The sequence below is a fragment of the Parus major genome, chromosome 2 (genome assembly GCF_001522545.3).
Source record: "Parus major isolate Abel chromosome 2, Parus_major1.1, whole genome shotgun sequence".
Classification (NCBI taxonomy): domain Eukaryota; kingdom Metazoa; phylum Chordata; class Aves; order Passeriformes; family Paridae; genus Parus; species Parus major.
Genome location: NC_031769.1, coordinates 42,004,174 through 42,026,567, shown reverse-complemented (window position 1 = coordinate 42,026,567; position 22,394 = coordinate 42,004,174). Strand labels below are relative to the sequence as shown.

At 39.4% G+C, this 22,394-nt stretch overlaps 1 protein-coding gene across 1 annotated transcript in view; it reads left to right on the top strand.

Annotated features, from left to right (window-relative positions):
* The window catches only part of ZNRF2 (zinc and ring finger 2), a 57,763-nt gene that overhangs the window by 26,157 nt on the left and 9,212 nt on the right, over positions 1 to 22,394 (top strand). The window contains exon 2 of the mRNA XM_015619357.3: positions 4,205 to 4,300. Coding sequence (XP_015474843.1) covers positions 4,205 to 4,300 — 96 coding nt within the window. The remainder of the gene's footprint in view (positions 1 to 4,204; positions 4,301 to 22,394) is intronic.

Sequence of the window (22,394 nt, the reverse complement as noted above, 5' to 3'; positions counted from 1 at the left end):
TTGTAAAAATCTTAGCAGTCCAGGAGTTTGTTTTTCATTGAGTTTTATGTTTGCTGTGCACTGAAGTGCAAGTTAAGCAGTCTGATGTTTGCAAAGCAATGCAAACACAGTAAGGTATCACTAAGAGGTTGAAATTGCTGCTGATGGAATGAGTGGCCACCCATCAACCTGTCCCTGTGGGTAGTTCCCAAGTCTGCCAGAGATGAAAATTGTGAGTCTGGTAGATGGATGTGAGAGAAGATGGGATTTCTCGGCTAACTGGAGGCTCATTTGCAAAAGATGACAGAGCTTAAAGAAAGTGAAATTCTCTTCAAGAGAGAGTGAGAGACAGAACTTGCCTCTGATATAAGTCCTGACACTTAAGCAGGTTCAGTTATTTCAGATTTTCTGTGTCACCTTGGGATTTTGTAGTAGCTGTACTGCAACTTTCTGTTCTGTCTCCATTTCTTGTAATTGTAATTTTTTTCCCCAGGATTTTCGTTTTAAGTAATGTGTTACTTTCAGTATTGTAGTTAGGGTTGTGAAACTAGATGGTGGGAGCTTGTATGAATTTGGCTCCCTGCTCTCCTGAGGATGCAGTTGTAAAAGTCAGCTAGAGGTGTGTGTTTGCTCAATTTTGGTGCTCAGCTCTAGTGCTGTACTTCTGTATGTAGGGAGTGGGGTGAGGTGGTCCTTCTGCTGATTTGGGATGTGTCACAGGCTGAGTTCTCTGCTGTGGGAGAAGGAGGGACAACTTTGCAGTGATGTGCAGGCAGTGACTATCAACAAAGGTGATAGTTTTCATCTGGGACAAAAATAAGGGATGCTGTGAAATCAACACCTTCCTAAAAGCTGGATTTTTACCTGGAACTGCATATTGTCTGTTGTGCTCTCCTTGTAAAGAGAGGGAGAAAGTAGTTGATTGAGTTTCATAGGTTTTTGGAAGACACTTCATGGGATGCTACTTCATCTGATAACTGCTTCCATGTTTTTTTTCCAAATGTCTGTGAATTAGCTAAAGATCTCAGTAAAACAAATCACACAGAGCAAGTTATTTCTGACCTGTTGCTGATTGTTAAAGCCATGTGAAACTTTCTTCAAGTTATTGAAATTGTTCCTTGAGAAGATGGTAAAAACAAACATAGGCTATAAATGTTGTTAGCCTGCTGGGCAGGAGTACAATAGAGTCTTTGTTCTTATCCAGTACTTAATTGTAAACTGGGTCATGAAACTATTGCTGTCTGATTTGAGGAAAGGTAGGAAAATATGAGCTTTTTTAAAGACATTCAACTGGCTTGTGGACAGTGTAGATTGTTTGCTTATGTTTTTCAAATACAGTTAGAATAAAGTAAATATTTTGTCTATAGTCAAAATAATTGTTTTTTGGGGTTACTAAAAGGAATTGGAAATGGTAATTTCCTTCACAAAAAACTCACACTATGCATCTCTTGAGGAGGATGGCTAAATCCAGGAGCTAGATTGCAGCAGCACATTGTGAAGGAATGAGAAATGGATTTCACTTGTGTTTAAAGAATGTTTCAGCAAGGCTCTTTTTCTGCTATTATCAGCAGAAACAATCAACAATCACAGCTGATTGTTGTCACTGGAAAAACAGATTTTCCACAAATACACCTTTTACTTCTGTCAGCTAAGTTGTTCCTTAAAACTTAGTTAAGTGTGTTATCCTCTCTCTGTTCTTTGGATTCTTCTGTTCTGCACACTGAGTAGAGCTACAGTAGTCAGGTATCCCAGACTTGCTGTGTCAGGAGGATGTTTGTAGTTGTTTAACCATTACCTTCACATCCCCCCAACACAAGACAAGCCACAGAAAAATGTATTGTTAAAGTACTTACTATATTGCTGGAATACAGATTATTTACTAGGTTTAAGGGCAGGTGCATTGCAGTAAAAGCATATTCATCTGAATACTCTAGGTGGATAACCGAAAAGATTTTTCACAGCTATCTTCAAGCATGGTTTTAAGTAAAAACAGTATTATTATTAAATTATCATTTTTCATTCAAGCTTTCACCGATATTTTATTTGGATTAAAATATTTCCTCCAAGAATTCCTGGGATATGTACCTTCTTAAAACTGTTAACTTTAACAGTGGTTCTAAGGACCTGGTGGTGGTTGTCCCTGCCCCCTGTCATTCCCAATTACATGTGCTCATGACTCTAGGGAATAAGCTAGAAGAGTTCTGTCCAGAAAGCAGAGGGAACTTGTTAATGACTGTCTCAGTGCTCAACCAGCCATGAACATAAAAGTTAACTTGCTGTAATGTAAACACCCCCTTCTTTCACAGCAGGACTCAGTCTGAAGCATATGAGGAAGTTAGAGGGTTTTTCACATCAAACTCTGTTGTCAATTATGCCTTATAGAAGCATGTAAATGAGAATAATGCATGGGTCTTAAGTTTAGTCAAAACCTAGTAATCAGCAGCAGTGGGGTGTTGAAGATTGAGAGAAAATTTACCCTGGGTCAATTTTTGAAGAAACTCAGAACAGTAATGGGTGGGTTTGGGTGTTTGGAGGACTGAGATACTCCTTTCGATTTTAGTCATGCCGAGGTGTAGCCTGCGTGAAGGAGGCTACACAGTGGCTGAAAGGTCACTGATGAAAGCTTTCAACAAGTAAATGAATGCTTTCAACTAGTTTTTTTCCAAAAGACATGTTTGGTTGTGCTATGCTTACTGATCTGTTGTTTGTAAAAATGTGGGTTTGGGGGAGGAGGAATAATACTAAGGAGAGAAGAACAATATTTAAACTGAAGCGTGAGATTGACACAAAGAAGAAATAGATATGACTAAAAAACTTGAAGTAGAACCGTGCTTTATCTCAGGAAGTGGTTCCTAGCACATGTTCAGCTGCTGCCCCAAGTTCCTTATGGTTGTTACTGGCTGTCCTCTTTGGCTTACTTCCTATGAGCTGCCTGTAAGAAATAAATAATTTTCTTGATAAAGGAAGTGCAGTACTTGTATCAAGTGCTAATGCGTCAGGTTAGTTGCTTTGTCTACATCTGGATAATAATTAACAGTAAAGATGAAAATTCTCAGGCATCAGTTATTTGAAAGCAGAGCATCGAGTTGCTTGTCATCCTTGGCTGACTCGGTTTCTTGTGGATTCCCAAGGTTAGAAGTACAAAAGCAAGTGGTATCAAACTAAAACATGTGGGAGCAGGCTCAGATGGGCATGCTGGTGGAAGGTGCAGTGATCTTTTATACAGGCCTGCATCATTACTCTTCACACCATCAGAGAAAAAGTGTCTTTGTGCTGAGAGAAGACGTAGATCAGGTATTTTTGCTGAATGTTGTCCTATTGGACAATCTGCCTGTAGGTGTACTCCTTATCAACAGTTATGCATCGAGATCCCTGTTGGTGCTTTTTTGTCTCTCACTTGTGTGTTAATTATTCAGCAGATCAAAATCAATCAGGCTGTTCTGTGGATTGTAAAAATTGTCCAGCTGATCTTGTCCTTTAACTGGAAGACTGCTGTCTTTTGCAGACATAAACTAAGGTATTAAGGCACTTTTGCCATAGACTGTTATGCAGTTGCATCACAATCCAGACTGTCTTAATTATTCTTTACCCCATGTTGCCTGAGGCAATGACCTCAAAAGCTAAACAAGGTCATGCTTGGCTAGGATGAGAGCAGTCAAACAAATTCAGTGCTACAGGAAGTATTAGTGATTCAGTAGGTGAGGCAACACCCCTGAGTTAATATTTTCCCAGTGTCCCAGACTGGTAAAAGATGCTGCAGCTTGTATGACAAGATGTAAAACCAAGATCCTTGGTTAAAGTTTCAGTGCAATTCCCAGTAAAAATGAACACATTAATTCAGGATTCTTGCCCAAGTTCAAATATTAAGGGCTATGTCCTCTATACATGTGTAATTTCTGGTTTAGTAGAGTCATATGATCCTCTTGTCCCTGCCCTAAACTGTTCTTAAGATGTTGAGAAAGTTTGTGTCCCAGAGGCGCTGACAATGTTTGCAGTTGCCAGCAGGATGATTTCCAGAAACAATGGTTCCATTTTGAGATCTTTTGAAATCAAGGGGATCTATGTAAGAAATGTCAGGTCAAAAATTGAAAACCTCCAGGATTTCTTTTTTCCTTCTTTTTATTTGTGCAGAATAGCTTTTTGGCTTATATGATGGCTTATATATATGACTATATATATTTGCTACATGGTTGAGTATGCTCACACATATTTTTATTTTCCATAGGATTCAAGTGCCCTGTATGTTCAAAATTTGTATCTTCTGACGAAATGGATTTACATCTTGTGATGTGTTTGACAAAACCAAGGATAACCTACAATGGTAAGAAAGAAGTAAGCTGATAATTATTTATTCATTTTAAGCATTGGTGTGATAGTAATCCTTTAGTAATTCTAATAGTAAATTCTGGTAGCTAGTTTGGTGGCCTCAGAAATTATGGTTTTGGAGTTTTTTGCTTGTAGTTTATTTTTTTTCAAATTAATGTCTAAGAACTTGGTCTTTATGTACTGCATACCAATATAATTAGCGCTGTGTCTTGCAAATATAAAATTATTCTTATTTGAATGTGTTTATTCCATTTTTTGACCACTGGTCAGTGTGTGTTTGTTGTCCAGTTGAGATATGTGTAGCTTACACATCCTTTCATCAAACGACATCAAGTAGTGAGGTGGATCGATTGAGTCTCCTGGGGACTTTATTAAGGACTGTTACTTGACATGCTGTGCATTTGCACCTTATTCAAGAAAACTACACTTTCTGGAAGGAACCAAAAAACTACTTCTTCAGTTGATGCCATGTGTGATACTTCATAAAGACTGGTTATATGTTATTTTAATCAAACTGGTCAATATCAAATGAATCACCTGTAGTAGCGCTGTTTTTTCCCCTCCTACTAAGCTCTCTCCTAGGCAAGCTTTAATGCAAGGCAAACAGGACTTTTGCCACTGACATCAAACCTTTCTATCACCGTGGCTTAGTCTGACACTTGGTTCTAAGGTGAGCACACAAAAAGACTTGAGGAAAACAGGAATTAGAAAATCTTATTGAAATTTTAGTGCCTGCTTTGACAGAAAATCTTACAGTACATCTTCAATGAGGTTATTGCCCACCAGTCATCAGATGTCAGAACAGAATGCAGTTAGAAATTGTAGAGAGGAGAGGGAGCTGGACTTTTTTTGGAGGTGAACAGCAAGAAGCTGAAAGTTGGTGCTCATAAGTTATATCAAGAAAAGATCTTGATTCAGTGTTAAGTAGAAATGTCACATAATGAGGAGGGTCAAGGCACTTGAAGAGGTTGTGCAACCTCCATCCTTGAGCAATTTAGTCTAACTTGGTCATGCTTTGAGTGAGGGGCTGAACCAGAAGACCACCAGAGGTCCCTTCCAACATAAGTTATTTCCCACATAAATAACTTGCAGTATCATGGGCTCTTTGACCCTCCAGGCACCTTTCTGTTAGGGTATTTTACACTGGACCATTGTATTGAAACAAGTCTTGAAGAATGGTTGGGCCATATCTTATTCTTTGGATAGCATAATGCTATCCAATACTACTGGCCCTTAATTGCAAAAATAATCTGAAATCATATGCTTAGAGTTGTGAAATCCATTTGAAAGCACAGTACTTAGGAAAAGTAAATATTTCTTTTTTCCCCCTGGTGTTACCACAAGTATATTTGAGAAGGTTGACTTCATCTAACAGAGGGGACTTTTTTTTCCTCTATTTTTCCTTTTTAAATTCAGGTCTGAGTATTTTCCAAGATAAGTTGTGTACTGAGAGATGTTGGACATTGGAGAGAAGCAAGCTAGTTGCCCCAGCCAGGGCAGGAAAATGCACTTGGGATCAGTTAGGGTGGAGCAGGAGGAGGCAGACTGGCAAAGAACAAGCTCTGGCACTACTAATTCATCTGATGGGGTGTGCAGGAATTTGACTGACTGAAATCCTTTTCCCCTGCTGCTTCCTGCATGTACATATGAGTGCACTCAGATGACTAACTTTTGTTGGAAGATACGGCGATTAGATAATGTAACCTCTCAGTATCATTCATGATTGATTGTTTGAATCACAGTGGTGCCATATTCAGACTCCTTTTTCCTTCTTGCATTGTTTCAGCTTACATACTGCTGGTTGGAGCTCCTCTGGGCCGTCTTGTTACCTTTGCAGTTTTTTAAGTCAGCAAATGAACAGAAGTAAAACCTGTGAGTGGCAGCTGAAGCCACTCAGGATAACCTGCAGCATGACGAAAGCTGTTGTGGGCAATGCAGTATAAGTTAACAGTGGCACGTTGTCTCTCGGTTTAGGAGTGTTTTTGCTGTGGAGTGAGCCTCAGAAACTGGTTCTAGGAAATGGTTATGTAAGTGTGAAATAAGGAAACTATCAAGTTAGGTAGGCTGGTTTGAGAGAGATATTTAGAAGTATGGTCTCATTTTCATAAACACTTCAGAGAAGTGTGCATTGATCCTTGTGGCTCCAGTTGGTTAGCTCCTGGAGTTACAGACAAAAGCTTAAATTATAGCCTATCACTGGCTATTTAAATTACTGCAGCATGAAGAAATTGAGGATATGGCTTCTGAGTTGTGCAGTGCTCAGTTGTTACTTTGTGTTATATTTGTAGTCCCTTTAATGAGAGTAATGAAAGAAAATTAACTAGCAGATTGATAGCTTAATGCTGCCATGATTTCAGGCCCAAACTTGCATGTGAATGTCTATATGCTTGCATTTTTTTTCTTGTCTGTTTTGCTGTTTGTCATCATGAGATTGGTGGTGAATCTGCCTTTTTGCCATGGCCAAGGGCATCTCAAGTTTTGTTTGGGAGAAGAAAAGATGCTTCTTTTGATACCTGCTTCCAAAATGGAAGGCATCTCTTTATGCTTTACTTCCTCATTGTTCTCTTGGCCTCAAGCCATATATACTAGAATAGAGCCAACCAGGCATCATTTGCTTGTGTTGGCTGCTGATATTACCCTGTCCTATTATCACTAGAAGGAACAATATCTTTTTTTTTGTCTTCCTTTTTTTTTCTCCTCATCTTCTTTTGTCTCTGAGTTTTGTGTTGCAAGTAGTTGAAGAGAGCCTTAAACACAGCAGGTACAGAAATATTTAGAGATTGAGCAGTTGGATTGAACTGTGCATATATCTAGTTCTGTTCTAGATGTGTTTTCTCATGGTACTGTAAATGTATTAGCTGTTCTTTCTAAGAAACACCAGGGAGCAAATGGTCTGTATTTTGTCATTCTGAGAAGACAAACCTTTCTTTTTAAATACGGGTCTGAGGCATACAGTCTCCCCCAGAATAGTGTTAGAAGACTGCTTAGCTGTGATTTGAAGTTTAAATAAATTAATGAGTCCTCCCAGCCAATCTCTAATTGCTTTCTGAGCTACCTTTGTGCATTGCATTTGGCAGTTGAAAGGGTCAGTGAACTGCAAACTCTGGCAGCTGTCTGATTTACATGTGTTTTCTGAAAGAGCGGTCACAAAATTGTCTCAGTTCTATGCTGGAAGTTATGCTGATTTTCATATAAATATATCAGTACATTTTATTAGCCTTAGTCTTTCAAAATCATGTGACTTGCCTGCAACAGAGATCTCGTTGCTGACTCAATTAGGCATTTAAAAAGAGCTCTGTCTTTTTTTGTGTGGAACTTTGTTCTACATTTCTTAAACTGCTTGTGGTGATCACACATGAACCAATATCTAGGCATTTTTATACAAAAGATAGTTAAATGAATGGTATTGTGCAAAAACCATCATGGTGTTTGGTGACGTTGTCTTTAAAAACCTTTCCTAGCAATTAGCAAATACTGTTACTTGCTGAGTTGCTGAGGAACCAGAGTAGGTCCCATACACTGGTTAATCACAGGTTGCCAAAAAACAGTTTTTGAAGAAAGTGGGTTACTTGCTAGTTGACAGGGTTTTTCTTAAAAAAGTCTGCTCAAATATTGTCTATCCATACCTCTATTACTTTGAGCTTCTCCAGGGTGCTAAATGAGGCCCCTTGCACCTCTGTTTTGGTCAGGTATGGGCATTTATGTGAATTTCCTCAGTGCTTCGGAAGCAACTTACAATAAACTCCGTGCTGATGATTACAGGTTCCTGGTGAAGTTTGGATTTTGAATATAATTCTTGCTTATTTTGTGTTGTTTCAATATTGATACAGCTTTTTTTTCCCCTGAAAGATGTTTTATAAAACACTGAGGACTGCGGCTTTAGATTTTTTGCAACAAATGTACCCAGTTCCTTCTGATGAAACCCTGCAGTTGGTTCTGAAATAATTCTGGCTTTCATTTTTAAATTATTTTGTTTGTTTCTCTGCACACTTTGTAAGACTCCATTATTTTTATTATTATTGGAGGGCCCCTCAGAGGGCAGGGATAGCAGGCTGGCACCTGGCCAGATGGGGAAGCCAGTGACCCTGGAGAGCTGGGGAGAACGAGTCAGCTCACTAGACTGGTTGGCTGGCTTGGTGAGCCGGCCTGTCCTCTTTGAAAAGTTTTGATTGAATGAGCACATTCCTGTGGAATATTTTGGGTTTCATCAAGTCAGCACTTTCTGTTGGAATGGTGTTCTACTGGAAACTTTCTAAGCCGATCTCCTCAAAGCCGCTCGCTCAAGGGTGGTACTGCTTTGACATCAGTGCTGCTCTCGCTCAGACCACTCTGCATTTAATTCACCCGTGGCAGTGGGTCTGACTGTTGGCCAATATATTTACTCAGGTTCATTTTAAGGAGAAAAGCTTTCACTAGTGTAATTCAGAGAGGAAGAATATTGAGACATTCAATACGTTAACTGCTGAAGGTTTTTTCCTTACTTGAAGTAAGGACTTTGTCATTTTTCTGTTTAAATTACAATAAATGAATTTTTAGATCTATCATATTAAAAAACAGCAGGAGATCAGACATCACAGATAGCAGGGATTACAGATATGATTTTATATTGAAATGGAGTTTATCCATTTTTTTTGAAATGGAGAATTACTACATGAAAAACTTATAGACAGAATATTAAAATTTAAGGTATGTGTACCAGAAGGAAAAACAGGAGTGGAACTCAGTGTGCTATTCTGTCTGGCAATGTACTTTGTTTTCTGGGATGTTTGGTCCATCACCAGGCACAAATAGTGGAATGTTCTCACGCTGTCTAACCAAATTCACAGAATCAGGGGATATTCTGAGTTGGCAGGGACACACAAGGATCTTGAGTCCAGCTCTTAAGTGCGTGAACCACACGGGGATTGAACCCAAACCTCAGTGTTCTTAGCACCATTCTCTGACCAGCTGAGCCGATCTCAAATTGACTTGGCCCACAACAGTGCAATTGCTTCAGATGAGCAAGAATGCAAAGCAGGGTTTTGTCATGATTTAAACACACCAATTTAAATCAGCTTCAGGTGTTGCATCAAGTTTTCCTTGTGAGGAAATCATTTCTTGCTGGGACTGCCGTGTGCTGAGGCCTGCATGTGAGCAAGTGTCAGAATCTTGAGCTGGAATCTGTGTAAGCAATAATCCTTCTAGAGGAGTTTTCAGCATTGAAATTATGGCCTTAACATGCATTTTGATCAAGAGCAGAGACTTAAATACTAGCATGAGTCACCTAAAGGACTAAGTAAAAATATTTTGGAAACATTCTTTGTGAATGGAGCTGACCTAATTTTTAATAACACAAGTTATAACCTTTGTTGATTGCTGCCTGTTTCAGCATCTTTGGGGCAAGATACTTATGCCAGAACTTGAGTTCATGTTGCTCAGTAGAAGGAAAGAAAAACAGTACACCTTAACCTAATATTAGAAGCATCAAAATTCATGATTCTGGTAGTCCTGCCCACTGCAGTGACTTGATTTGCTTGGTTACTTCTGTGCATCAAGGGAGAGTATTTTATTCAGCAACGGCTGATGCTCTCAACTGTTTTGACTGATGCACTCAAAACCTCAGGAATGAAAAGAATTACTAACTTCAAGTTAATTTCTCTGCCAGGGTTCCTGAGATCATACCCTGAAAGACCTTGTGAAAGGGCATCTTGCCAGTCTGCCTGGAAAAGCTTAAGCCTTCCTCCTTGTCTTCATCCTTTAATAGGACTAGACTTTTAGCAGAGCAGTACAAAATAATGCTAAGGCAGATCAGTTATTTCATTCCACTTTATCCAAGGTGTAAAATTCTCCATAGAATTTCTTGATTCTTTCATTTTAAAAGTTTAACAACATTCTTGGCTAAAAGTTTCTAGCTTCTTACTCTGGTGCCTCTGTGCTCTGTCCTCAGGGATGCTGGGGAGGCAGAAGAGCATACTTTAAAAGGTAGTTTAGCAGAAAATGTAAAAAGACACTTATCCCCTGCTTGCAGTTAAAATAGTGGTATTTATTCTTTCTTTTGATCTTGTGTACTCGTGAACATCCTCCAGAGTATGTAGGAGGTTCATTCAGTTTCCCTTATGTTTTCTTCAGTAGTTCTTGAAAATATATAGAACTGTTGAACTTTGAGATTTTGTTTAATGTGGTGACAGTAGAACATTATTATAGTAAATAAAATTTTCACCTCAGACATTTGCACAGTTATTCTTCTGTGAATTAATATAATATTGGCCCAGACTTTTCATAACTTGTCTTGCAAATCATTGTTAAATTTGAGGAGGGAATTGTTATTTCAAGAAGAGAAATTGTGTTTAAAGTAATGTTTGATTAAAATACATTGACTGGTTTGTACTTTCTCCCTTTAAGAATTGTTGATAATGTTTGATCAAGAGCAAACTTTTACTGATGTTCACCAGCCTAGGCCAAGGATAACTACTTGTCCAAACCAGACTACAAAGAGGAGCAGTGGCAAACTTAATTTTTTTCTCCTTTTGTTCAGTAAAGCTATATTTCCTTCCCACCATCCTAAATCTCTCCTTTAGCAGTTTTTGGTAACTCACAGAAGAGCATCACTGCAAAAGCAGGCTGTTACATTTCAAGTTTGTTGGGAAGGGAGCTTGTTCATCTTGAAGAGTAATGCTGATAAATGTCACTAAATAAAACCACACTCTAGTTCAACTTGTGCCACCTGTGCCTGCCTCCTAAAGGGAGGAGTTAGGACCTGCTTCAGTGACCCCATTCCAGCCTCAGTCACTGGATGAACTGGGTCAGTCTCTTACAGTGTGGAGTTGCAGCACTCTTAGAAGCTGCAGTCTTATCTTTCCTCCACACCCACAAACTGTCAACCCTTTGCTGTGGAGCCAGAAAAGTAAGCTGTGTGTTTGTAATGGTGTGGCTGTGAAGAAATCTCATCAAATGAGAACACAATGTAACTGACAGGGAAGTACTTTGAATGTCTGGAGCAGCAATTCCCAGAACTGCAGACTGCCCCATTTATCTCTGCAAGATATGCTCATGGAAGTGCGGTGGTGGTGGTGGTTGAAGTATCAATATTGCTTATTATTTTACTTTTCATGTGAGAGAATGGTGGAATACAGATTTGTAAAGAAGCTATGACAGCTCACTTTCATGGTTCAGGTTGGAAATGCTCAATAGATGATGCAATGAAGTAAAGTGGACATGCTTGGATCCTGTTGAGAAGGACACACAAAGATCACTCCTATTAATACCTTAAACTTTTCTCTGGTTTGTTGTGCATGTGACTTACTCTTTTAACAAATCTTTGGGGAGAAGTGTTTTCTGCATACTTTCCCTTCAGCCAGGCCTAAATCTGCTGGACTGAACTTCCTTTGACAAAGCCATGGCAAAATAGCTTCAATGTCACCTCATACTTAATTCAGTTCTTGAGAGCGGGACAGCTTTTTTTTTTTTTCTCAGTACACTGGAATTGCCTTTATTTAAATACATACCTGTGCCACGGGAATATTTTATATGCAGCACTGGATAAATACAGTAAAGCTTTTGACAGCTGTAGAACAAGCCAGCTTGTTTCTGAAAGAAATAGAGAAAATAGGATCATTCATGTGCTGAATAGCTCAAGTTATTTCTTGTGCTTATATGCTGCTCCCTGACCTCAGATACCGCTGCTGAAGTCAAATGGCAATTCCTGCCCGAGGAAACCACAGCTAGCCCTGCGAGGCAGTGCCGCAGGGAGCATCTGCGGGTGACAGGAATAGGGATGCAGCTGGGGCGAGGAGGGGACGCGGTACCTGCGCTGTGTGTGTGTGTGTGTGTGTGATCGTGCCTCTCTTACATAATGGCAGTGCAGTGCTGCCTGCAGCAGGGAGCCCAGGGACAGCTCTGTCCGCTCGCCGTGCTGTGACTCCGCATCATGTGATGCGGGCAGACAGGAGCTACCTTCCATGCCTTGCTCTTAATCAGTCTTGAGCTCGGAGAGGTCATTCAGAGGATGTCATAAATCTCGTCTGCAACTGCTGCAGTCTTGTGACTGCTGGGAACTTAGCTCCAGGGGAAATAATGGTCCTACTTTTGCTTGTTTTGTATGGTAATTCTGCAGTCTTTAAAGCTGATACCACTAAAACCTTAAGATTTTACTCATTTGCTAGCAGCAGTCTGCCCACCCCCCCCCGCCCACCCCCCTTTTTTTTCCCCTTCCTTGCCCTGTGGAGACAAAACCTTGAAAATACCTCTTTTCTAATTATTGAAAATGGATTTCATTCGCTGGATTTTGAAATAAAACTACTTGGAATCATTAGGTTTTAAAAAATAAATGCCAGAATACATCTCACTGAGACTGAGTGATCTTTGTAGGAATTTAATGGTATTTCCTTCCCCTAAATTTCTCACTGTTTTGCAGGAACTACTACTAATACAGATAATTTGCAGATCAGGACTTTCTCCTTTTCTCCTATTTTTTTTTTTTTTTTTCTAAAGAAGTATAAAAGAATAAGAGGCACTCCTTCTGGCTCAGAAGCTGCCCCAAGGGCAGATCAATTTGAAAGTACTGCCTGAAATGTCATTTGTAATTTATTTTTTTTCTTCAGATTAAAATCTTGCTTTAAAACCTGCTACCCTTTGATCACTTAAATAGTCCTGTGCTTCTGAGCTGCAGAGTCAGCGCCTTCAATATACAAAAGAAGTCTTTTTGTAGGGGATTTCGGTGATAAAACAATCCAAACTCTTCAGAAACAAGCCAGGTGAGAACACTGCTGGTGTGATAGAGTACTCTCACCTCTGAACTGGGGATTATTACTACTGCTTACACAGGGAAAAGATACCAGTTTCTACCAGTGATTCTAGAACAGGATGTAAAACACCTACTGACACAGGTACTAAATACTAGACATGCCTATTCTATCCTCCCTGGGGGAGTCTCCTTGCTCTCCAACGTGTGTGTAACTTTATCTCACATGGCTACAGATTTGCTCAGCTTTAGAAATAACCCCAAATTCTAACGCACAGCTGAAACACGAGAAACTTTGTTGGTGTTTAGTGCTAAATTATATTAACCCTCCTGAAACCTTGTTAAAATTTCCTCATAAAAACCTCAACTTCCATTTTAACCCTGCACTAACAGCTATCTGTAATTTGAAGCTGTATCAGATTTTTGTCATTTTGACCATATTGCTCATGCCCTCCTTCCTTGTGTGAAGTTTCATTAGGTACTACTCATGTGTAGTGTTAGGTATTTGATAGCCCCTGTGTAGTGAAGCAAGAATGTAGTATTCACTCTTAAATTTTAGCTCATATGTAATGTTTATTTATTTGGAACAAAGAGGTGGAGGAAGGAATAGTTTGGTTAACACTCTACCTTTTTTTTCCTCCCAGTTCCAAGGAAGTCTACTTTAATCTACGGCTTTATTAGCTGAAATGATGTCAAAATGGTGTTCAACAGTTTTGATAGCATCTAAATTGAAAAAAATGAGAAAAAAAACTTGCTTTAATATGGCTGTAGAAATCTACTGCCAGGTTATGGGCATGTAACTTGAAGCAAATACTTGGAGAAGTGTCTTTGAGAAGTTTGGGTTTTTTTAAACATAATCTTTTTATGTTACCAATTGTGAATGATCATGATTGCTGAGTACTGTTGTGCTTATTTTTTATTTCACTTAGTTGCTTTAAAATTTAAAGGGAGGTTACTTTTTTTTTGTTTGGGTTTTTTTTTCATTCTCTTGCTATTCAATACCTACCTACTCAGTATCTCACTGGGAGAGTAATAACCTGTAGGTACCTGTTAGCACCAGAAATACTGTATCTCTATGTTTGCTGCAGTAAATTATAATACTGGATAATGGGTTAGTGTAGAGTAGAAAAATTGAGATAACTTTGAAAACTCTGACTCAATATCTGATGTTATCAGAACCTTTTGCATTCAGACATGTTTTGCATTCCATCTCTATCACAAGGATAATTACACTTAAAATAGGAATAGCTTGTAAAAAGCAGTCTGTCTGCTACGAACAGAAAAGACAGACAAGTGAAAATTATGCAGTGATTTATATCCTTGTCCCATGTATGCACATTAACACCAGACATTGTGTTAATCTGGAGAAGGCTGATCTGGAGCCTGCTGGGAAAAGTACCTTCTAGGCCTAGCACCTGGCACTGGGGTCAATAAGCCAGACTTTATGCACACTTAGTTTTGGCACCAGTGTTTTCATTGTGTGTTGGTTAGTAATGCATCCTATCTTCCCTAAGAATAGTGTCTTAGTCACACACACCTGCTTCCCCCCCAGCCCCCCCATTTTACCTTAGGCTCATAGTTTAATCTTTCATGCCATCTCCCTGCGCACTCATTTTGCATCAGATCAAACCAAACTTCTCTTCTTGCAATGAGTCAGTTACTTGGCTGATGTTAAAAGACTGAAAAAAAAGACTTGGCAAAACTCATTGTGCTCAGGGCACCTGTAGGAAGCCTGGAATAGGAACGTGAAAAAGGACAAAGTGAACAAAACGTGGAATCAAATCCTTCATCCAACTTCAAAACAAATCACCATTAAAGTAACACCCATATTGCCCAGACTAATAGGATAGATAACTTCATCTGAGCTGCTTCTCTTCATTCTGTCTCTCAGCCTCTGTTGTTCAGGGACACTTACTGCCCTACCCCTTCCTTCTGTGAGTTCTCTAACAAAGATGCTTGTTTCAGCTGCCTTCTGTCAGGTGAGAGAGCTCACACACTTCATTAGGCCAGTGTGTCCCCATCACACTCCTAGTTCATTGCAGAGCATGAAGAATGAAACATCTTATTTGAAAACCTTTGCAAATCAATTTCTCTGGCATCTGGCTGCAGTTTCAGTGATGGTGACTGGTTGAAGACTTGCCATTTGGAGAAATCTGTTCTCTGCCATCTTTAGGTCTTCTTTTGTGTTGGGGATAAAATAAATTTAGTTATTTAAAAGAGCTGACAAAGCAAAAGGGATTTCCTAAACTCAGTGGGGATCTTTTTGAACAGCCACATCAACATCCTGCACTTGTGAGATCTTAATCTAACTTAGATCTTTCCTTCAGCTTGATCAGACAGTCATCTTCTGTTGTTTCCTCTGCCACATCAGTGCTCTGCCTTACCTGCCAAATTTTTAAGAACATTATTGGTGATAGCATCCAGTCTTGATTTGGAAAAGTTGCTCATTTTAACAGACTTAGAGCATTTGAGCAAAGTCTTCATTCTGACTGTAAAGTTAAGGGAAACAATCTGTCTCTGCACTGTATTTGGAAGGAATTCTTCACCCTTCTCCTGACCACAGTGGTAGCTTTCCTCCATGAAATCATTAACTCAGATTCCCAAGTGATTTACTACCAGAAGAAGCTTTTATAGATAAATATTCTTGGGGCTGTATGCCTGGCTGGTTGTGGTGGGGCTGGGGATTTTTGGTGGTTTGGTTAGTTGGTTGAGTGGTTATTTTTTGGTGGGTTTGGGCTTATGTTTGGTTTTATGTTTTGTTTTTTATCTTTGGTAAAGAAATTATCTTGCTATCTTGCAAGACAAGCTGGAATTTGGGTCTCTCATTTTTCTTGAGTGTACCCTGTTTGGTAACCCTGCCCATTGCTAAAGTGGAAATGGTATGGTTAACTGGCCTTTGAATAAGATTTTTGGATTGCAATCCAAGTTTTCTATGGACCTAAGCTGATTCTTTATCTATCACAGCAGTTTCTTAAGTACTGGTATGGATTAGTGAGTACACATAAGCAGCACTTAATTATTTTGCTTTGCTTTAGTGCTGAACAAATAAAAATGATGAAAGATCTGCATGTGTGGATCCCACACTTCTGTTCTTTCTTGCGTGCTTCTGTAAGTTTCCTTCATCCCAGCTCTGTCTCCAGCTCCCTATAAGAAAGGATACTCTCTAGATGCAGCAGACTCTGTCAGCAATACATTCTGGTTGCCTCTGGCCATTTAATCAACCACTCCTCCTTTTGTAGCATACTTGTGGTGTAAGATCCTTTTTGATGGTAAACTCAGCGTTGAGAAATGTAAATTGTTCTTACCTGATGGAGCCTAGGAGGATGTATTCCCCTAGTGATCCTTTCTTTATGCTGTTTCCTAAGGTATCTTGTTTTGCTGCTGTTTTGTTTCTTGTGGGTTTGCCCCTTTACATGCTGCTTTTAACTCCTGACACTCAAGATTAATATGAGATAACCAGAGAGGTCTTGTAATACTGAAGAAAAACCAAGAAAACAGCCTGAAGGCAGCTTCCTTATTCCATGTGCTGCCATGAGCAGCTTTGTTTCAGGCAACATATGCTAGGGTACCCCACTCATGGTGGGATTTCACGTGGGACACAAGTTTACTATGGCTGCATTCAAGACTTTTTCACCCAATCTCCTCCTGAGAAGATAATATTTAAAAGTATTGTCTCCCAGAAGCAATGTTTCTGACAGGAGTGGGGGAAGCCTTGCGACAAAATACAACATCCAAGGAAGACTCTTGAAGAACAAGGTACCCCTTGGGTCATTCAAAAAAGAAATGTATGTCAGTTCACTTGAAGTGGGGACTTAGTACAAGATGGGCAAGGCAGACAAAAAGTCTTTTTACATCATGTTCTGGAGGACAAGACTGTTGATCTGTGGTTCATTTATGAGCAGATGCAGCTCTTTGGCCCATACCTACACTAGAATTTGACAATTTAAAGACAGGGTACTTACAAATGTGGTGAATGGAACTTACCTTTAGAAGTCAGTGCAAGAGAAGAAAGTTATTCTGCTATCTTGAGATTATTTAGTGTCCAAAGGCACCTTAAACTGCAAGCAGACTGATTAAACAGATGTTTGGAAGACTTCAACAGAAGTTTTAGGGTCAATCAGATAATTGTATTGAGAACAAATCTTGAATTAATGTGGAAAGGCATAGTCACTGGCAAATAAATCTCAAGATGGGAGGACAAGACATTTCATGGTCAGTTGGGCTAATAAAATTTACCTAGTATGAATACCTATTTCACCCTAACACTTTCTGCCAGAAGTGTAAATATGGCCTGAGAAAGCTGGTACACTTTCTGATAACAGCAGCACAGGAATGGCTGTGGATGTTGATGCTTGGAAGTGAAAAGCTTTATTTCTCTGACTACTTGGGCTTTTTTGCAAAGCCTAGCTTTTCACTGGGAGCCCTGAGGTGCAAACTTGACTTTTTCTTTGAGCAAGAGCAATTATATCAAACCTGTGTTATTTATACTTTGGGTTTAATTTTTATGTTTTTTCAGAACTATAACTTGTATTGGCACCATGTATAATATAGCTCCAGCTATATGATGGTTTTCCATGTGATCGCTGAAGCTAAATCTCTCTACAAAAGAACTCAGTTTTCCTCAGTGTCTGGATGCTTCTGCCTTCTATATTAATTAGCTACCTGGATACAGTTCTGTTTTGGTAAACTACAACTACACAACACAGCCTTTTTTACTTCTGCTCCCTAAAATGTATTTCTATCACTACTATTTCAGTTTTTATCTTTATCTAACCAGAAGGTTTTTTTCTCTACCATAGACCCGATTGTTATCTGTCTGAACAGGAAGCATCTAGCTATTTCTCAGAATTTACCAAGCTCAGAATGTCCCACAAAAATTTAAATCCAGTTCTTCAAATGTGGGTTAGCTAAGAAACAATGAGACTTCTGCAGCCATCTCCTTCCATCTCAGCCTGGAGTTGCTACACAAGTATTGCCACTTAGGCCTAATTCTGCAAATATTTTTCTTGTGTGACTTTCCCTTTGTTTGTGTGCTCCCTCCCCTTTACTTTGGTGTTTCAAGAAGAGGGAGCACCAAAGACTGTAGACAGTGTGTGTGCAGGAAGTCTTTCATGATGGCTATCTGTTTGTATGTGTTATATATTGTACATACTGTACATTTTATCTATCCTGGACCAACAATGAGCAGTATGATGTGAGATGCTGAACAACATCACCACACCCCCCAGCCCAGCAATTCATCAAGCACTTTGTCCATGTTTGATGAAGTGTCACATTTGTTGTAGCTTGTTAGCTTGCTTTGGAGAGGTTTAGTTTTTGTATATTGTGGCTGGGAAGGTATTTGTGGATTGCTTAAGTTCTAGGTATTACCGCATGAGTCGTGCAGGGGTGTTTGGGGTTATTGTATGCACAAAAAGTTACTTGTTTGATTAGAACAAGGGTGTCTTGGGTTTTTTCAGCAGCGTAAAAAATAAATTTGGATTTAAGTTATTCAGGGGAGCTGGATAGTGAATTCCATCTGCTCAACTTTGTGGTGTTGTGAATCCTAAAAACTGCTTAGCTGTGGTACAGGTTAAAACATTGGATGTTAAATATCTTTCCTTTTACATCCGATCCAGAGGAGGTGGCTTATCATAGAGCAAAATGAAATGTTTCTAATTAGGAATCCACTGCTTCCTCAGAAGGCATGTTTCATTCTGAGGGTAGTGAAGTTCCACTTCTGGCTGTGAAGGCACAGTCTTCATAGGTGAACTAAGCTAATGGCTTCAGCTCTGCCTTGCTCAGTCTGCTGACTGACCCTGTAACTGTGAAAGCTGTGGCAAAATAAGCTTCTGCAGAGACAACTGAATGATGTTCTTCCTTCTGTTGAGAGCTCTGAGCACTTAAGAATTATCTCTCCTTCAGAATGTCTTTCTGCCTCAACTTTTGAGCAGCACTGGATGGCTGACCTGGTCATCCAAGAATGATCCCTAGAGAATCAAGAGTGTTCCTCTTGTGGCAGCCAGAATACTGAAAACTGGCTGTAATGTCAAAGAAACTGCTGGCTCTCCTAGTGCTTAGGATGGACTGGGAAAGACAGGTTTTGTTTGCAGTCAGTACCAGTTTGCAAAGACAATCACTGAGCTGCGTGAGAGAAGCACATCTTGTGCATAATGGTTTTCCTTCCATTCCTTTTCCTTTCATTCTAGTCTACTTCTCCCTGTTAACCCCATATAAGAAGGCTGTCTGTGTTATTTGTATCAGATAGTTAAAAAATATTTCTCTCTTCTTCCTTTCTCCAGTGCCTGCTTTGCAACAGAAAATTAGATGATGGAAGGCAGGAGGAATGGTAGAAAATACAAGTCTAGAGAGAACACATTTTACGGAAAATGAGTGAGGAGGAGGAAAATATAGCAAGAAACAACCATAAAGAAACAGAGAGGGAGAAAAAGAGATGTGACAGAAGCCATAAAGATTTAGTAAATCTAGTCAGTAACATTTAATAAGTGTGTAACCACATACATGCTTCCTGGCTGCTGAATAGTAAGGTACCTGTGGAAATGTGTAGGTTCTCCTTGACTCCTTGTGGTATCAGCAAAGGTGATAGCAGTAAAAATACAGAATAAATTTTGCAATATGGATGAATTCATGCTCTACACATGAACAAATATATTGGTTTCTAGAAGTCTAGAGCTCTACATACTCCATTTGAAAACAACCAGAGACAGTCTCTAGAACTTTACTAAGACAGTTTTTAGTCAACAGCTTCAAAATTGAATGAATGTGTAACAGATACATGGTAATACATACTATTTAATAAAGTTTCATCTGTTTCTTTTAGTGGCTGTTGTTTTACCAGTTTTAGTGCCAGTACTGTTCAAAAGGTATGTTTCAATTAAGTTTCAGTTGTGTTCCCAAAAGCTTTGACCTTTGTTGTGTCCTTCACTAGTAAGCTAGTTGTGATGGCAGCTTCCATGGACATTTAAGGTTTTAAATTTTAGAAAATATATAGACATTTTGAAAAGTTGCCATACTGAATTGGGTCAAGGTATTTGTAATCTGATGTTCTGTTTCCAGTCAATGCCCAGGGAGAAGTAAAATACCACAGCTGTAAAGTGATAGTTCACAAAATATATTGACAGCTCCATGATTTGTAACTCCAGGTTTCTTGAGCCTAGGGCTATATCTGCTTGTGTTTTGAAAGGGAAGACAAAAAGCATCAGACAGATTTTAATTACCTTACCCAGAAGGTATGCAGTGCATAACTTTTTGCTGTCCCCAGTTTAAAGACACTTTAATCGCAGATATTGCCTATAGTCCTAATCATGGCTGAGTTAGTAGCTTGCATAATTACTGGATGTATTTTCAAAAGTTCTAGGAATAGTTTTTAATTGATAAAGCATGTGTAAAATTGCCAGAATGCCTGTTTTTAGTCTACTACCTATTTTGCTATAAATGCAGAAATGGAGTAGAATTTATTTTCCAGTAAAGATAAAAGCAGAAGTTTAGGAGGAAAAATTACTGACAAAGTTTTAACAATAGTAACCAGGGATAGAGGAGAAGAGGAAGAAGTACTTGAGCAGACTCAGGAGGGAAATGCTCAGGAGGGAAATACTCTTTTGCAAGATTTCATCTTTGACACCAGTCTTTGGCTAGTGAGTACTTGTTCAGGTAGCTGGGAAGGTGGAGGAGTGTTTACTTCCTCTTAGGTACAGTGCACATGGATGTGGGGGTGTGGTATTTGTGTATGTACCCACATGTGGGTGAAATGGAAAAATGTGGCTTATTTCCACTTCCCACTTTCATGATATAAATGTTTTAATCATAAAATTGATGAAGTTTTATGCCACTTTACTCTTTCTTTTGGTTTGTGTGTTTTATTGTTTATTTGGTTTTTTTAAGGAAAAAATTATAAAATAAAATGTATCTGCTGAATCACTCTGCTGCAGGAAAAGATGAAAACAAAAAAACTCTTCAGACTGCAGTGGTTCTCTGAAAAATTGTATACAGATTTTTCTGTTTAAAAGTCATTGTTAAATGGCCCTTAAACTGACTTCCATCTGCTACAAGCCAGTGTTGATGTAGGACAGTGCTGTATAAAACAAGTGCAGAACAAATTCTGACCGGATCCAGGTCTAACAGGATTGTTCACTCCTTTTCCTTTGTCTGAGATCGATGATCCGAATCACCTAAAATGGTCAAAGGTAGTCAGTTCCAAGGTGTCGTAAGTCCATGAAGGATTGGTTTTGCTGTCCTCACTCTATGTGTGTAATTCATTATGGGCTTAGTTATATGGGTTTGGAGTATGTTAACGTGCAAGTTACACACAGGCATTTACAGCAGCTGGTTTTTTTTTACTCATACCTTCAGTATTGATGCACAAGAGTCTTAGGTAGGATTCGTGAGGTTTATGCAAGTAGGGAATGCTGATTCCTCATTATTCCAGAGGAGGAGGAGCACTGAGACCTGTTAACATAACCTCTTCTGCTGGGGAGGCAGAACTGCACCGTTTTTCCAGAGGTCCAGGCTGTGCCAGCTGTCATTCACAGCAGCTTCCTGGCATGACTGGGCAAAGCCCAGTGTGTGCCTGGTGGCTCATCCCACTTGGAAAGCCTGGGGTGAAGCCAGGGAGGGCGGCAAGCTGTTTGTGCAGTAGGGCCAGTACTGGCAAGAGGGAGAGGACAGGGATACTGGAGGGAAAATAAAAGGAGTGTCAGACACACCATGGCTGGTGGGAGATACAAATGTTTAAATTGGCATCACGCCCTAATGTCAGCCAAAAGGTGCAGAATCTTGTTAAATTGTGCAGTGGGAGTTCAGACCCAAGCATTGTGCGGTCTGGGGAGTGCAGGGTAAGCCAGACATGTGCAACAGAGAATGATGGGTAAGCTGTTCACAGGAATGCTTTCTGTTATAAACTGTATTTTTATCAGACAGCTTTTTAATTTCTGTTATCAAAGCTTGACTAAATACTTCCCTCTTGAGAGCGCTTGAGGGAGTGAGACTGGGATTTAATTCACTAGAGATATCTTAGTCCTGTTTTGGTTTGGGTAGCAGCTGCTGGTCTGATAAAGGGACTCTGTGGAAAAAGTTACTTTTATTATATGTTCTCTGTATGTATGATACATGCTTGAATTATTAATGGTGCTGCTTCCTACAATTGAACTATGAGATGAGAACTGCTCATAGGAGTTCTTGTAAAGTTGTGCAAAGAGGTGGTCTAGGAGGATGGAGTCTGACAGCATCAGAAGAAGATTGATATCTCTGTAGCCAGACAATGTCTGGAGAGTATTTGCTTCCCGATGACAGATTTTAGAATACCTTTGTATTAAACCCCCCCCTGAAGAACCAAATACCCAAATCCAACCTCAAGGAAGTGTTTATCCTTAGC